The sequence below is a fragment of the Cydia splendana genome, chromosome 1, assembly GCF_910591565.1.
Source record: "Cydia splendana chromosome 1, ilCydSple1.2, whole genome shotgun sequence".
NCBI lineage: Eukaryota > Metazoa > Arthropoda > Insecta > Lepidoptera > Tortricidae > Cydia > Cydia splendana.
Window position 1 is genome coordinate 20,771,888 of NC_085960.1, and position 17,822 is coordinate 20,789,709.

At 38.6% G+C, this 17,822-nt stretch overlaps 1 protein-coding gene across 1 annotated transcript in view; it reads right to left on the reverse strand.

The window, feature by feature from the left end:
• Positions 1-188: 188 nt before the first annotated feature.
• LOC134798196 (uncharacterized) overlaps positions 189-17,822 on the reverse strand; it is an 84,783-nt gene continuing 67,149 nt past the window's right edge. Inside the window, exons 2-6 of the mRNA XM_063770561.1 lie at positions 11,631-11,759; positions 9,170-9,853; positions 6,597-6,695; positions 4,753-5,250; positions 189-2,051 (exon numbers count right to left, since the gene is read on the reverse strand). Coding sequence (XP_063626631.1) covers positions 1,617-2,051; positions 4,753-5,250; positions 6,597-6,695; positions 9,170-9,853; positions 11,631-11,759 — 1,845 coding nt within the window. The 3' untranslated portion in view covers positions 189-1,616. The remainder of the gene's footprint in view (positions 2,052-4,752; positions 5,251-6,596; positions 6,696-9,169; positions 9,854-11,630; positions 11,760-17,822) is intronic.

Sequence of the window (17,822 nt, forward strand, 5' to 3'; positions counted from 1 at the left end):
TATGCAGCTTGACGTTAGTTTAAGTTGACATGGATTTGTTATTGTTATGATGATCTTTATATTTAGTCTCTGTTAAGTTTATAATGTTGTTTGTCATTTCAATTGTTACATTTGTGTAGATGTGTATACTAATTGATAATTAAACTTTTTCGATTAAGACATGATTTTTATTGAAATAAAAACGACAATTGATATGAACAATTTAATTGAATAATTTGTATATAATGATATGATTTCTGTACAGCTGTACATAAGTCATCAACTAGATTCAAGTCAACTAGATAAATTTATGAGTATCTTAAATTGTAGGTAGGTAGTGGCTTAATAATTTACAAAACCTTAACATCGCCTTTGACATCTGTACAATAAAGAGTTGACTTAAATAATTATCAATAGGTAGTTTATAGGCTACATTTAATCTTATGTTACATAAAATACAGTCATAATATACTACAGAATTGGAATATTTTTTATGTCTAATTCAGTAACACTTATTCACATGTAGGCAATATTTTTACATAGAAACATAAAAGGACAGAGTAAGCATTAATAGGGCTTTATTGAAAGGAAATTCCCTAACTTGGTATACGCTATCACTATTTTTTTAATAATTTATACAAAATCAGTCTCCTACTATTTTGTTACCGAGCGCTGTCGTGTGAAACGTGTCGCACAGTACCCTATAATTGAAACTAACCTCACACTACTGCGCGACGGTAGCCGTGCTATGCGACATTAGGACGTTAACATCTGGACATAATTTTTTTTTAATAACAATAGTACATATAAATAATAAATCGATACTTACACCCAATGCTTACCGTGTGAACCATTTCCGTAACATCTATAATGCTAAGATACCTACCCCCTTACATGAAATGAAACACAACTTCAAGCACACAAATTGTTTCACAGCCTTGCTACAGTCGTTCCAAGCTCTCACTCAATTTATATTTATAGTTACAGTCTGTTCTTATAGCCTTAGGAATGACGTGACATGTAAAATAGCTACCGTTACGGCACAATCGTTTAATTATACAAGGAATTATATCTCAGAGATAAATACAAGCGCTTAATATTTGAATAAGGTATATTAATAGTCACTATGATAGCATTTTAGCAAATAATAGTTGGCAATAATAAATGTGTTTTACTTTTTTTCTCCAGGCATCCCATTACATTATGGAAAGCAAAGCGGAGACAAGGAACCATGTACAATTGCGTAGTATTATTACTTGGAGAGAACTTGTAATATCTAAGAGTTTATATTTAATTTGTTTAATTAAAAATACTTGAATCAAGTCATTGTAAAATGGGTCTCATAATTGTTAGAGGTAACAACAATAAGACTCTCACATTAGTCGAAAAGTTCATTAAAACGCCTGCAAAAACACTACAAAAGTTATCGTCGATGACGGGTTTATAAAACGTGACATATCACAGATCTCTCGAGACGTCTCTAACAGTGCCTTTTACATGGAATGATACATCTGAAAATGGAAATACACTATGGCGTTACAAATGCGAGGCGACCCCAGAGAGTCCGGAGACAGGTTTTACTAACAGAAAGACTCAAAAATTAACTAGGTAGGTACAGTACACTCAGTGTTATATTCTCAAGGTGCTAAAGAATCATTATCGCAATCGGTTTCATTCGTGTTATCATTTTCAGCGTAATTCATGCTCTCGAAATACTGCTGAGGCCTGCCGTTCCAAAGCGAATCCCCAGAACTGACGGACTTGACTGTGGTGTCGATGCGGTCTGCGGATTCGTAGAGGATGGATTTGGTGAGCTCCAGGGCCAGGTTGTGGGGCGAGTCGTAGGCCAGGCGGTAGTCGGGCAGCGCGGCCGGCTGCGGGCGCGAGCGCGGCCGCAGGCGCGAGAACAGCCGCTCGGAGCGCGCCAGGTACTCCGCCACCATGCCCACCCGAGACTCCGCCACCATGCCCACTCGAGACTCCGCCACCATGCCCACCCGAGACTCCGACACGACGAAGTTGAGCGAGTCCGGGTACAACTCCGGCTCGGATTCGCGCGACGCACGCCGAGTCTGTCAACACCCAAAACGGAGTGAATAGTCTGAGCCGACGTCGCCGGAGGAAAGCGATGGGTTTCAGTTTTGTTAAAAACATGCAAAGTCCAAAAATATTCAATTATATTCATACAATAATATTTATTCGTGTTCGTACAGTCACCTGCAATAATATGTTACTCTTCGAAGGTCGCAAAAATATCTGACACGATCATATTTGTAGAGCCATAAGAACGTGTCACATATTTTTGCGGCCTTCGAAGAGTAACATATTATTGCAGGTGACTGTACAAAAATGCTTCGCTTTCTATATGTGATTTTTGCTGTGTTAGGTACTTTAACAAATTAGCGTTTCAAACATTACTTTAATTCCCCTAAATGTGATCGGAAACATCAGTCAGTGCATTAGCCATGTGATAATTAGATCATAATTTATGTAGTGGATTGCCAATAACTGCCATTATGCCACTATGTCTAATGTAATAAAAATAAAAATAACTTAAACCAAAGAACTAAACTGACAAAAAAGTGACCAAACGTGAATCTACTAGTGTATTGTCGAAGGCCGATTTGTGATTATTATGAACTTATTTCACTTACCATTGTGCTTCATAATTATCTAATAATTATCTATAAGTACATCGGTCCAAAGGATTAATAAAATTACAAGCATTGTTTCAACAATTATAATAGATCTATACTACGAATACGTTATAATTTATAATATTTCACTTCACTTGTTTATTCGTAAAATATACAATTTGAACAAACATTAGAGCAACAAGTCGCTAATAAAATGCTAACTTCATGTTTAAAACAAAATAAATATTAACAATGAATCACAATAACTATTAAGAACTATGTGTAATGTCCGATTGAATAGAATCGGTTACAAGTACAACTGTCACAAGGGGTCTACGAAAGGTCCACTACGTGTTTCTATATAATAGCTAGGAATGGTTGGTTGATTCAGGATTTTAGCAGGTTAGCAAAAATCGCTACTCTTGATTTTACAAATGTTACATAATAAAATAGTACAGTAGAGTCCGGTTAGTACGACTTCGCATATAACAACCAACCGCTTATAGCGACGTAATTATAGGCACTTGGTTGGTTTTAGTACAAGCTACTATGAAAGTACAACCGTTTATTACGACTCCGCTTATAACGACCAACAGCTTTTAACGACGGAAATTGACACAAAATCCGTCCGTCAAGTCCGGTTACAACGACGAGCGACGTAGTTTTTACAAATAAATTGTTGGTAAGAAGCTTACTCCGTCCCGCGCACCCAACTCCCTCGCCCCTTTGCCTATACGCAGTAAGATGAAATCGTCATCTGACTTTACGTAATCTTGCAAACTAAATAAAACCCAATTCCCAATATTCAATTGAGCTTAAACCTCACGTACATAATTATGTATGTAAGTTGGATGACAATGCAGTATTTTGGTAACTTCGAGCTGATCTGATGCTGGACACAGGAGGTGGCCATAAGAACTGTGTCTTAAACAGACATCGTACATTTTCCAGCATTTTTGGTGCAGCAGAGTGGTGTTAACGGAATTAGTATAGATCTGAAATGGTAAATTAAGGTTAATATTAACGTAATTAACGCTAATTAATCATTAGGGTTGAAATTATTTATACCAATTCCGTTAACACCACTCCGCTGCACCAAAAATGCTGGAAAATGTACGATCACTGGTCATAAAACAACGCATCCTAATTGAGTTTGGGTTGAAATGTTTGACAAAAAAACTTATTTAATATTTGATTGTCGATGTACGATTGTCATCTTGATTAGATTCCTTTTTATTTTACGGGATTCGAGTAATTTGCGGATGATTGAGTGAGTACGCGTGTGTGTGGCTTCTTCTAAGTCTAACTAAACACACAATTCTATGCATTTAAGACAAAGTGTTGAAATATAAAAGTGTTGTAAATAAATATTTTAATGGAAATGTTTTTTTTTCTTTGATTGTTGCATAAGTATTAATAAATACAAAATTATGTAATTATTTTGATTAAAAAAATATTAATATTGGCAGTTCGTTTAGTACGACGTCCGGTTAGTACGACCTAATATCACCGGTCCCTTGGGCGTCGTTATAACCGGACTCTACTGTAATTACTTCTGTATGGCAACATTAACAATATTAAAAAAATGTATATAAAGTTATATAACACATTAACTCATTAATATTCAGTGACATAAAAATCAATATCATGCATTGTAGAATTAGCGCCACCTACCTATAGGTGCTCGTGCATCAGAACGTTATTGTTACACGTGATTAATATTACATTTAATGCAACATGCTGGGGGTTATCACTTATCAAACCATAACCAATTTCGTTAAAGCATTTAGATATCAAAACCCTGACTCGATTTTAAGCCATCACTTTTACAGAATACGATATCGTTAGTAGCATGCTACTCAGTCTACTCGGGACCGTCACAACTACAACAAAACTAAAATAATAAAACTACAACTTAAAATTTAATGTTAAACCAGGGTCAAACGGAACCGAAGCTAAAGGAAAGAAATGAAAAACAAAAACTTACGATCGACATAATGGCATGTGAGCTACGAAGGGCGAAGCTGCGCCCGCGTCGCCCGGCTCGCCCGCGGCTTGAGAACCAAAACCGAAACATGAGAACGGTCAGGACGCGATATTAGTGAGTCACTGGGTGCACTGTCACACGGTGGGTTTAACACGACACGGTTAGTTTGGGATCGGTAACTTTCGGCCGGAATCTTTGGAATTGGAACATGTATTCCAGGAGGGCGCGCACCTTGTTCTCGCTCGGCGGCTGCGGGCGGCGCTGGGGCGGCGCCGGCTGGGGCGGCAGCGACGGCCGGCCGCGCGAGCCGCCCGAGCGGGCCGACGCGGCCGACGGCGGCCGCGGAGCCGTCCCCTTGTGCGCCGTGTGCAGCGGGATGCGCGACGGCCGCCGCCGCGGCGTGTCCGGCGTGGAGCGCGGCTCCTGCTCCGGCATGGGCAGCGGCTGCATGTCGCGCATGCTGCTGTGCGAGCGCCGCTCCGGGCTGGCGCGCGCGCGGGAGGCGCGGCCGAGGCGGCTGACGGGCGTGGTGGGCGTGGCGGGAGGAGCGGGAGCGGGCGACGGCGGCGTTCTAGAGACCTCCCTCTCCCCCTCTAACTGCCGCACGCGACTTTTTGCACTGTCTAATTCGACGCTCTTTTCTTCTAACTGCAATACAAAAAAACATAAGTAAAATCAATATGTGGCTCATCATTTGATAGGTCTTTAAAAGTAATATTAAGGTTGCTACAAACGTTTTTTGATTAAGTGATATTTTTTGGAAATAATCGCTACGACAGTCAAAAATATCGTGTCCCCTTCTAACTTTTGAACCGTACGTGCAAAAAAATACTGAAAATAATTTTAGAAACTAAAAAAATTAAGCCATTAAAAAGTTTTAACAAAAAAAGATCTTATTGAACTACATAAGTACCGCGAAGATACGTTCTTTTGCTTGTATGTCTTTTTCTTTTGTATGAAGGTACGGAACCCTCCATAATGTACGGCCCGGCACGCACTTGGCTGATTTTTTACACTTAATTTTATGATGAATTACACTTAATTCATCACGCACTTGAAACAAGATGTACACTAACTACTGTCATACTTAGACATCATAAATAATCAATAACGTCTGCAAGTACCTACTCTAATTTAAATAAAAAGCGCTCTTATTTAAGTTTTATCGGGTAGGTGTTTTTACATAGGTTTCAAGGACTTTGTCTATTCAAGCGCATGAATAGAGACGGCAAGGTGAACCTTTGTACGTACTATACCTAAATACTACGAGGCGAGGAGACCTTGAACATATTATACAATCTGAGATTAATCAATTAACTCGCTACAATAATGGAAAAGTAAACAATTACAGTAATATTCAATCCTTATTAATTTTGTTAATTTTAAATGGGCTTCATCTTATTACCTATCTAAACTATCTAAAGTAACTAAACCACATGGAAACTTAAAAAGTTCTAGCAACTCATTAAATATTAACCATCGTTATTGGTCACAATACGTCAGAATCCGAGGCACCCATAACCTAAGTCCGTCTATAACCAGCGCACATCTTTTATTCTGAGCTTGAGGAGGGCAAGCGGAAACAGGGCGGTCAATTCCTCAGGTACACAGATATGCTTAAGCGTCACATAAAAAAATGTGGTGTAGAGCCCTCGCGATGGGAGCAGCAGGCAGCTGTGCGTACGGAATGGCGGGATGCAATAAATACCAAGATATTAAGCGATTTTGAATCTCGGCGGCGCTTAGAGCTTGATGCCAAGCGTGATAGAATAAAAGCCAGATCACCTGCGGCAATACCTTATAACTATGTTAATGGTGTGCTCACATGCCCGCAATGTTCGCGAACTTTTACTAACAAGATCGGCTACATCAGCCACTTGTAGAGAAAGGCCTCAATATTGCAACTCATATTTTTTGGTAACTGTATTATAATCTAAAAAACTGCTGGCTGAACGATTTGCACCATAAGTGAACAAAGATATAAGCTATCTTACCCGAAATTTGAGGTCTTCGTTTAAATCGTGCGCCTGCTCCAGCCGCTCGAGTAATGTCGCGCGCTGCTTCACAGCGCGGCTCATCCATTCACGTAACACCTGGAACATTCATTACAAAATATTTCAAGGGACGTAACATTTTTAATTTATAAATCAATAAATAGCCTGAAGGTTATTGTGAAAAAATTTCGAAGCGCGCGGCATTATAGCCTACAGGCCACACCCGGTATATACCAACCCAGAACCTCACTCAACTCTTTTTAAGACTCAGACTAAACACTAAACAGAGGGCTCATAGTCAACATATGAAAGAGTAGGTAATAGAGGCAGATAACGAAATCTCCATGTTCGCGGTAGGCCCTCTGACGTCGCAATAAGAAGCATTTACGTAGATCTCGGATCTCGAGCTCACCCCACGTAGACGCAATTTTAGCTAAATATTAAGTTCTACAAGTATCCTACACTACTTTGCCTATGATCAACCTTCAGCCTTGTATTATCAATAAGTAACCAAGGAAAGTACATGAATATGGAAAAAACATGCTAGAGGTCAGGCGTGGATAAAATCCCAGCATTTCATTTTAAGATCGTAATATATAAAGTTTACATAAAGATTATTTATTATCTTAGGATAAACGGGGCTTTAAATAGTTTTGTGTAGGTATACTATGGCATTAATGAAATTTAATGCTATATAACGAGGCTATATAGACGAATATTTAAAAAATCAATGAAAGTGTTACGTTAAGTCCGCTAAGAAGAAGCGACTTATTTTATTATTCACCTCAAGGACGAATACGTATAGGTATTGCAAAAAGCCATTACGGTCAACAAAGAGACTAGTTAAATACGAAATTCTTATTCTCTTTTTTCTATACGGTTGGCCTGCCGCCACACTCCATTAGTTCGTTTTTTATTCTTCCGTGTAATTTGCCGAAATCTAATTCTTACGTCATTTGACGGGCCCTCGTTAGCGGCATGACACAAATGCCACAAATTTATGTTGTCCCCACCGCAGCGTTGTCGGTTTACGACTATTTCATCAAGAGTCTATACAAAAATTAGGTGTCCAAAGATCCGTCGCAGTGCGGAAGCTGTGAAATCAGTCAGTACCCTTGACTTCTGTTTCCTGTTCGTGACAGAAGTGCTTAGTCAATGGTAAATTGGCTGGTGTTGGTGCTAGCTACAAACTCATCATAATTCTTTATATTTAGCGTATTTCCGTTTGGGTGCCACAAAAAGAATATTCAAAGATTTTCCGGCTTGGCCTATTACTACAGACATTTAAGTCCTTAAATGGCAATGTTCATATTTTTTGTAAGTAGGGTTTTGAGTTGTTTTGTTTGAAATTGTTTCTTATATTTATTTTTATTTGATTCAAATGTATAGATCATCAAAATATATGAGAATGTATAATCAGCAATAAAAGCGTGTAAAAAATCTGCAACTAGTTAATTTTTCTAACCATTCAACAAACAACTTGAACTGGAAAGGCGATGGTCGCTCAGACGTTCAATCCACAGAGGTGCGGTTTCCAACCCTAGCTCGTACCTACCAGTTAGTACTTATGGGGAACTTATGTACTAATATCATTTTATGACATTTACCACAAGCTTTTCGGTGAAACAACGACCGGTAATGTGCCAGTGGGGTGACACAGAACCTTTCGGGTGCTCTCGGCTCCTTTCGACTGAGCGTTGCAACGACCAATTATTACTTTATTAGGTATGTAATTGTATTACAGTACTAAAGCCACTAAAGGGATAGTGTCTTACCTACATTAGATAGGGACAACATGATTCGTCCCTGAATCGCTGTCAAACTTCGGTTTTGTAGAAATAGGAAGTGTACGCCTACGGTTATTTATTCTGTGCAAGTGGCGCGGAGCAGCGCGACAAACAACACAGTTCGCACGTACTCTGTTACCTCACTACCTAAGTAGTTCTGCAATTAACGAGGTTGGCCGACTTACCGACGAAACCGCCGCTAAATTGACGTTTTTTAACAAAATTACCTATTATGCAAACGCTGAACGTGAAACCTAGAAGCTTGGAGACATTCAGATTTTAGACAGTAAAAAAGATGCCATCATGTGAAACAAGTTACTGTATTTTTGAATGCTTTTATTCTTTTATTGCTGACTGATCATCGAATCCTAAATAAGGTTTTTTACGAAAAAAAAAGACAGGTCAATGTCTATTTTTATACCAAGCGTGTCGTCGTTTTCGAGCTTCTGTTTGGATATTTTATTGAAATTACAGAATACACAATTGCTCTGCATACAGAATTCTCACTCTCATCTACAAAACCGATGTTTCACATCGGAAAGTTACGTATCACGTTGTCCCTCCTAATTAACGCATCTTGTTTCCACGCTCGCAAATCTGCCGTTATTCAATTTATATAGTAGTTTAGGAACATTTTGCGTGTTGCGCGAATACATACTTAATTATGGAGAAGTGAGACTGCGGAAGGAAAATTGAGTTTTCACCAAACGTAAAAGTTATAATATAATACCTACTCATAATCATAAAGCTAAATGCCAAACTACGTAAGAAAGCAGACCTTATTACCTGATTCTGTACAGTGGAGCTAAGGAGTTGTCTTTGAAGTTCCACGGGATTGCTCTCTTGGAGAATCGCCGCGAACTTCTTGGAATCCGGCGTGGGCACACGCGGGGGCCGCGGCGGCGTGTCCAGCGCGCGGTCCAGGCGGCCCAGCGGCGACGAGGCCGCGCGCGGCGGCGTGGCGGCCGCCTCGGCCTCGAGCTGGGCCGCTCTGGAGAGCAACGCATCTCTTTCGCTGCGCAGTCGTCTCACGTCCGAACACTCTCCGCAGCCCGACAGCGCCCTCGCGAACGATTCCTCTGCCGTATCGCCCGAGGGTCTTTCGTCGAGCTCGCCTCGTAGCAACTCCGCTTCGTCCCGTAATCTGACGCCTTTCCTTTGTATGACGTCCAGGAGTGCCCACAGCTCGTCTTCGAGCGGGCGGGATCGGGAGGCGGATGATGATTGAGCGTCTTTCCCGCAGGAGGTCTCGGTGCTGAAGCCGGAATCTTGGACGGAGGGCTGCGGCTTGGTGCGGGTAGCGTCGCCGCCGCCGCCGGCCAGCTTGCGTCGCACGCGCACGCCGGGCTCCCAGTCGCGACGGGTCCCACTGGCGGGAGTCGACGGCGCCATCTTCGACCGAAGATTCGGGAATGTCTCGATGACGAGATCGCGGAACTCGAGCAAAGCTCCGACCTCATTCTGGAGTTCCTGTAACACGAATATTTATTGTACATACACAAATAACTAAATTATCAAAAAATTGCTTCCACTAATTGTTCGAAGTAAGTAAGTAACACTTTATTGTATGGAAGAGAGGAATACAGGTACATCAGATAGAACATAAATATAGTACAAGGGCGAAATTATCCGAAACTCTTCCAGTTAACCTATAGGTTTCATTCATGTTATTAAGTAAATATGAAAGTCCATCCTTCAACATTTGTTTTGGAATTGAGTACAGAGGGAGGGTATGTGATTATATTAAGTAAGTATACTACTCGTATTAGTAGTTGGGATAAGGTTTTTCGAAATTGGTAACATACATTATACCCATTTTTTTTATAAAAAACAACTTTCTCGCCCATACATACGTAGTTTACGAATCCATCATTTCGACGTGTTTAAACAAAAGAAACAATAGCCCTCAATCAGTCTCACGGTCCAAAAATTCTTAGCTATTTAATTTGGATAGCCCTAACGAACAAGAAAGATAAATCATCCGATAATACATCGTCGAATTGTACTTCAAGTGAATAATCATGGGCCATTATATTGTCTATGACCTACTAATTTCCAATATATCTAAATCTCAAACGGAATTTTAGGGCATTTTGAATTTTCCAGGGGGTTCTTGCATATTTAATGCAATCAATTCTAAGTCAAAATTCAAGACGAGCTTAAGGCCAGCGCACACCGGATGCGTGTGCATGGACGTGCACGTCACACAGGCGGTGTGCCGTCTCTCATAAGGATCTGTATATTATAACACATACGTCTACGCACACGCACCCGGTGTGAACCGGCCTTTATATAAATAAAATATAGCTTCCTCGTAAAACGGATTCATAATTTTAATCGTTAATCACTGACTGTGTGCACTGTTGCCAGTGTATTTTTCCTTAGAGAGCTTAAACTACATAATTTCATTTTTGGAACTTCTCACCTCTGCGTGTAGTGAAACCTTTTTCTCATAGCATCTTAATATTCCATATTATAAGTACAAAATGCATCAAATTAATGTGAGTCGTACAAGAGAGTCCATCGAATTCATCGTGAATCAATTGGACTAGGCAGGTGGTCCAAATCGTGCGTCAATTGATAGTTACATTTCAAACGATTCTAGTTTGATTTGCACGAACTGAACTATTGAAATAATCAATTGATAGTGATTGGTCATGGAAATGATCCATAAATACCGCCTTGCAGATGATTATCCCAGGTTCTAATAATGAGACTAACAGCAACGTTGTAGCATTACGTATGTAGGTACCTGATCTTGATTTAACCGAGAGTTTATCCTCTTTCAATGTCCATTGTAAAGCCAAATGTACTCGTATATAATGTATGTATACTATATTAAGTATTGTATGTAAGTATACACTGGGATGACATCAAAAAACGGCTAAGATTTTTGATTGGTAGGCAACTTTGTCAGTAAAAAAGGGCGCAAGATTTTATATGGGAGATCTCTTCGCGTCTATAAATTTTTCAAATTAGGTGCCTTTTTCTACTGACAAAGCTTGCTTGCCCGAGTACAGGAAGGTATCAGTACTAGAGGTAGTAGAGCTTGAATATTATAGAATTTATAGACCCATTTAACATTATATCGCGACCGTAGCGCAAGTGATTGTATAAAATCATGGTAAGAGTACTGTTTAGGTTTCATTTTCGATTCTTCAATTCATCCTACATATACCTATCGGTTCAGTACAAAACTACATAAGAAGCAGATTGTAAACGTGTTATACACCTGAATATAAATTACCTGTAGGGCAACGAGAGACTTAGCCTGCTCCGAGATGAGGTAGTGGAAGGGTTCCGGCTGGGAGCGCAGCTGCATGCACTCCATGCCCGACCCGCCCGAGCCGCCGCTGGCGCTGTCTCCACCGCCCGTCTGGAAACCAAGGAATAATAGTTGAAACAAGTTATCTCAAAACTACGAACCAGGAGCGTTGTATAGATAATTACCAGACTTTAAATAGAATAATAATAAACAAATCGAAAATAGCAGCAGTCTCTCTGGGGGGAATCCCTGTGTTGCTTACCTAATCGTAGAAAACTTAGATTACTACACACACATACGATTGAATGCAAGTTATGCAGGTAGTAGCCATGGAATAATAGTATACTATACTAAATAGTATACTAATATGTATATATACCTAATGCTGAAGAAAGATTATCATGCCGACACCTATATCTCTTCATAGCGTAAACTCGTAAAGCAATCGGTTACAATACGGAAATTGATAATTTCCAAGTAATCAGTCCCCGCTGGTGGTACATGGAGGAAACTCAGCAATGTCGCAGTGTTCCATCCACCATGAAATTGCGTCAAGCCTGAGTGCGCGTGCCCGGACAACCCGCGTTATGTTTTCCTTTACGTTTACGACTATTGTGCTTGTTGTGATTCGATGGTGCAAGCATTGCAAAATCGTAGACGAAACGATATTTGTGTAAAACGTAGATCAGGGTTTTATCATACGTTTACCACGCACGAAGGACGAAGGCTCTTAAAAAGGTCTACATTACATTACATTATTTAATGCGTATGCTTACTAAAACTGGGATAAACAAAGATTATACTTTGATGAAACAGTTTCAAGTGAAATATGACAAGATAAGACTGATAGAGAATCCTCGAAAATATAAATAAGTGGAATAATCCAAAGATAACAATTGTTGTCCGTCTCGAAACATCTTGTTGACATTGTTCAGAAATGTCGAAACGTATTGCAGAAACTATTGTGTTGCGAGTCAATTCTGAAACGCGTAATTCGCTATCTGCGCAAAGAAAAGAACAATACCTTGTTTATATCCCGGGTACACATTTGACACATCACGTTTTTAACTACGCCTTGCAACTTTATTTTATTACACGAAAGTTAACATTTGTGTGATTTGTGAGAGGATGTTATCGAATCGGTCGGCGGCTCATAAATCAGGCACGATTGAGCCATAAAGAGAGACCGGCAATCACCAGCAGTTTCACTTGCAATTTACTAAGTAAATACAGGAGATTAGCGATGTCAATCAAATGCACTTCAAAGATAATAATAACCAGATAAACCTTCGAACACGACTGAAACAACTAAGTTTTCCACAGTGGACTACGTACTTGAATAGAAATTTGCTGTGTATCACTCTTTATCATTATCGATAAAATAATCTTGACGTGACGGAGAAGGTTTAGTTATCAATGAGTTTGATGTCAGGTACAGTCATTGTTCAAATATGTGTCTGCTTTTATCCAGCAGGAGGTAGTTACTAATTAAGACTTCAAAGTACAGTTTGTGTATCAGTACTAACAAAACTATCGGTACTTAAATAATTTTCATTTGCTTGCTACTGCACTGTTTGTTCGGTTATGTGTACTATCACTATACTAACTAACGTATGACGGCGAAAGTTCGTGGAACAAACCGGATGGGCGTGCTTCCTGCATACCAACCATTTGAATTTTCCACAATTGTAATAGAAAATTATAGTTGTCGATAATAGACGGATAATTAGTCAAAAAGTGGTTTGTGCAGCGTGAAAGCAGGTTTCGGTGATTACCGGGTGTTGACAAACTGCGGAACAATCGGATATTTTGTTGTGACGTTTTGGAGGCGATTTCATGGTTTCACTTTCTTCGTTGCGTCAGCAAGGCCGTTGCTAATTGTCGCCGAGCACTAAGTGGTATAAGATCTGCTAATGTAAAGTCACATTAGCTCTCGCGCTATTTCGTCGTAGGCAGGTATTGTTTGTTTTCAAACACGTAACAAAAATATAGGTACCTTTCTTTGTGTACGTGTGGAGTGTGGATGTTACAAAAATGTGCTCGGGGAAACTTAATGATACTTTAATGATTTGTGAGAGCAGTGAGTGACTGTCAAACCCTATGATTTACAAGGAGGGTTATAATAACACAGCTTTAATAATAAAAACAGCTAAGTGCGAGTCCGACTCGCGCACGGAGGGTTCCGTACTGCTAGCATATACCGGGAATTACAGAATCACAAACTGATTATATTCGTATTTTGATATTAACTGTAACTAACTATTTGTATATAGATAATGTAGATATAGCTGAAACATATTCAATGCAAAATAATACGAATAACAATATTTGATAGATGGCCTAGTTGCTCTGTGTTCTGCGCCGGCGCATAAATGACCACCTAACTCCGACATCAAGTTACTCGTACAAGCGTGTACCTACAGTTAGGCACGGAAATAAATCTGTTGTCTGCTGCGCTTAGTTTTGATTCATAATTGTAAAAATATTTGTATAAGTATAAATCCAAATTTTAGCTGAATGCAAAAAAATCGCCGAATCTGGCCGAGGACCGCGAAAACTGCCGCTTACTCCACCGACAAGAGCCATGCTCTAAATATTACCTCAGCATTAATTAAGCATAATAGGCCTGATGACAAATTTTGAAAACCCTTTTAATATCGTCGGTACACTTGTATTAGTTCCGAAAAACACTATATTTCAGTTATAAGATTTAACATAGATAATTGCATTTTATTATAGCTAGTTTAAACTTCGCGCGAAAACGCCTCGCATGCCATTTGTGACGTCATCATTTAGTTGGTGGTAGGGTGGTAGATATTGTTTACATACTTACAGTTACGAATTTCCCTTGAATCCGAATGATATTGTTAATTCAGCACCATATATTACGATTAGGGATAATAAATACATTACAAAAATTTATCACAATAACTCATTTTACACAAAAACTCTCACACGGTTGCAGTTTAAGATGAATTATTTAGATACATGTAAATTTTGAGTGAAAATCACCGAACGCCGGTTTTACTTTTTAATTTTTAATTTTTTTCTAGTTACGACAGCCAACATGGCAATGATAGTTCCATTCAGCCAAATAATTAAAAAAGTTTGTTGTTGAAATATCGTATTATTTAGCATTTTATTTAAATAATAACGAATAGATATCTACTTTATATCGTGTAATAATATTTTTTGGACGTAATAAATGTTTAGTGGCGAAATAACCTTTTTTTTGCACCTTTCGAACTCTTTGGTGCCCACGTATAGATTTCGGTCAATGAGGTTGTCTATGTTGCTCTAAGAAATATGTTATGGATTGATGACGTCACTGTTTGGAACGTTTCTGATTGGCGTTTCAGTAAAAATGGCCGATTGGAGAATTATGCACTTTTATTTTATTGAATATATTAATAATCCTTCAGTTTATACTGATATTGGGCCATTTTTTAGAATCGTATTAACATATATGTTTCGTTGAAACCATTATTTCCATGATTCTTTGTTACTTGCAACAGGCCTATTGTTTTACACGGCGGATAGTGATAATGATAACCTTTAAAAAGGGCATATTAGTCTGTTCGAGAACCTGACAACGGTGAAAAATAGAGATAATACTCCTAAAAATACGTGTGATACCTCATTCGATTCGTCATGATGCCTATAAAAATGTATTCGAAGCGTGTATAATAGCACACAAAATATATCAAAAGTTATAAAAGTTCACGTTGCAAAAGTTAAAACTTTTATAACATGATCTTATTATTCATGTATATGAGAAGGACTCTTAAGAGCGACATAATTTTACGATAGTTATTTATAATTTTTTTTTCGTTATCAATAAAGAAGGAGGTTCGAGAAAATTTTGGTAATTAATAATTGCCTAACTTGTTGAAAAAAATACTTTAAGATAAATTTCTACAAGTAGTACATTTGTTGACATGTTTTAAATACACCATAATTAAAAAAAAATCAATGAATATGTAACACCTTTAAAATTATATTTAATGTTACGTAATCGCTTTTTCAAGCCACACGCGTTTCCCGAAAATGAGGCGCAGAGGGCTGAGCGTCACAGAATAAATAATAGTACTAGGTACAGAAGACTCACTCTCTAACAAAACGCGTCTGTTACGATCAGCACAGATATGGCCGCTAGGTGGCGACAGCGCCACGCGCGGCTTATGGCAAACCCCAAAATTGGGGCCGAACGGATGTACTTTTAGCTACCTGTAGCAAAGTGACGAAATCGCGGAGTGAGCCACGCCTGTCAGCGTTGAATAAAAAGTATAAATAATGGAGATACAGTTCTGCAAGTACCTATGGAATGTTTTATTGGAAATATCCTCCTCTTTTATAATATTAATTTTAGTTTCTTAAATATTAATACTTTTTGAGATATCGGGGAAATAAAAAATAGCTACTTTTCCCCCTTTTTTGTTTATAACTTTTGATATTTTTTGTGTGCTAATACACGCTTCGAATACATTTTTCTAGGCATCATGACGAATCGAATGAGGTATCACACGTATTTTTAGGAGTATTATTATCTCTATTTTTCACCGTTTTCAGGATCTCGAACAGACTATATAAGACATTACAGTCGAAATTCTGACTAATAGTAGGTATACCAACATATCGATATTTACCAGACTTGAAATGTTGATGATACCCACCTACCTATGAAAACACATGATAGAATTAATTAAAAATAGAACTTTAATGACTGCTATATTTTATTGATCTCGCGAGTCTTGATCATTAGTTAAGCGCTGAATGCTAAACTGAAACTTTCTATTTAAATTCAATATTGATTTAAAATAGTTTTACCTTAGTGAATAGCCGCTCTACTGTCTTCAAATAACACTAGATATGCGTCATAACAGTTCTTTAAGCTGCGTGTTAATAAATCGGATGTGTCGGCAACGTGTTCTCCTTTGGTCGTGTAAAAACGTACATACACGCATTATTAAGTAATTACACGGTGTACTTTAGTCCCAATTAGCGTGTGGTACGCAAAGCCACACACGGAGCCGCGTACCTACAGGTATTTATTTTAGTTAAGTGGGATACTAGAAGTCATTGAGTCTGATGAAAATAAGGCTGTTCACACATACGTACTATGACGTGTTTACTTGATATATATACCTACTACACTACAATTAGGTAATGATCCAATTTGTGATTACCAATTTTTTACAACCATTAAGAACTAATTTTAAATGTTGAGCAACCCCAAAAAGACGAATGCACGGACTATAGGACGTATGTGTTTTGAAATAGGCAGGAATTGTACATAATCAACAGCACATTTCACTTGTAGTTTCAATGTCGGGTTTCATTTATGGTAACACCGCAGCTGCACTACTGGTACTGAACGTGTCGGTGTTATTGTCAATTTCCATAGTAAAATGAACGGTAGTGCAGCTGTGGTTGGAAATGGACCTTTAGTTTCTAGCGGCGAGAGAGTCGCACAGCCTTGTATGGGTAAATCTTTCTAATTAGCAGCTTCCACTTGCCATGAATAGCAGTACAAATTGATCGTGTGATGATGGCTTACAATGTCAATATCATTAGTGATTTCGGATTTCACTCACTTATTCTTTGTATAGGAATTATAATGTAAGGTATTGACAGACCACAAAACTGCACCGCATGGAATAATGATTAAGATTACTTAAGAAATGCGTATCAATACGTCTTGGCAGTTATTCGAATCAATTATTTAATTAATAAACAATGATTGAATCACACAGAAAGTTCTTGCTCAGTATATGCTTGGTTTAATTCTGTGGATAGTGCATTTCGCAAGCATTCGCTGTACCTATGTCAAGTTATCATTGCGAAATCGCCCAGACAAATATTACACTTGCGAATTTGATAGTCAGTCTAAACAAACTCTGCACCGACTTTGACAGAACAAACTGTGGAAGTGCATATAAACGTCATTTTTTCATAGAAATTTAACATTTATGATGATGATATTTGCGCACTCTGTCATTCTTGGTCCGACTCTAGTTCGCTGAATCCGACCCATGATTTTAAAGTAATTTATAATGATAATGGTTCAGTTGATCAATCTAGACAATTTTGTGGCTAGGTAAAGTTTGCCTTGCCTTTTAGGCTAGTCTTAATTCTCAATCAATCAATAACAGAATCTAATAGCTTCATTTACAA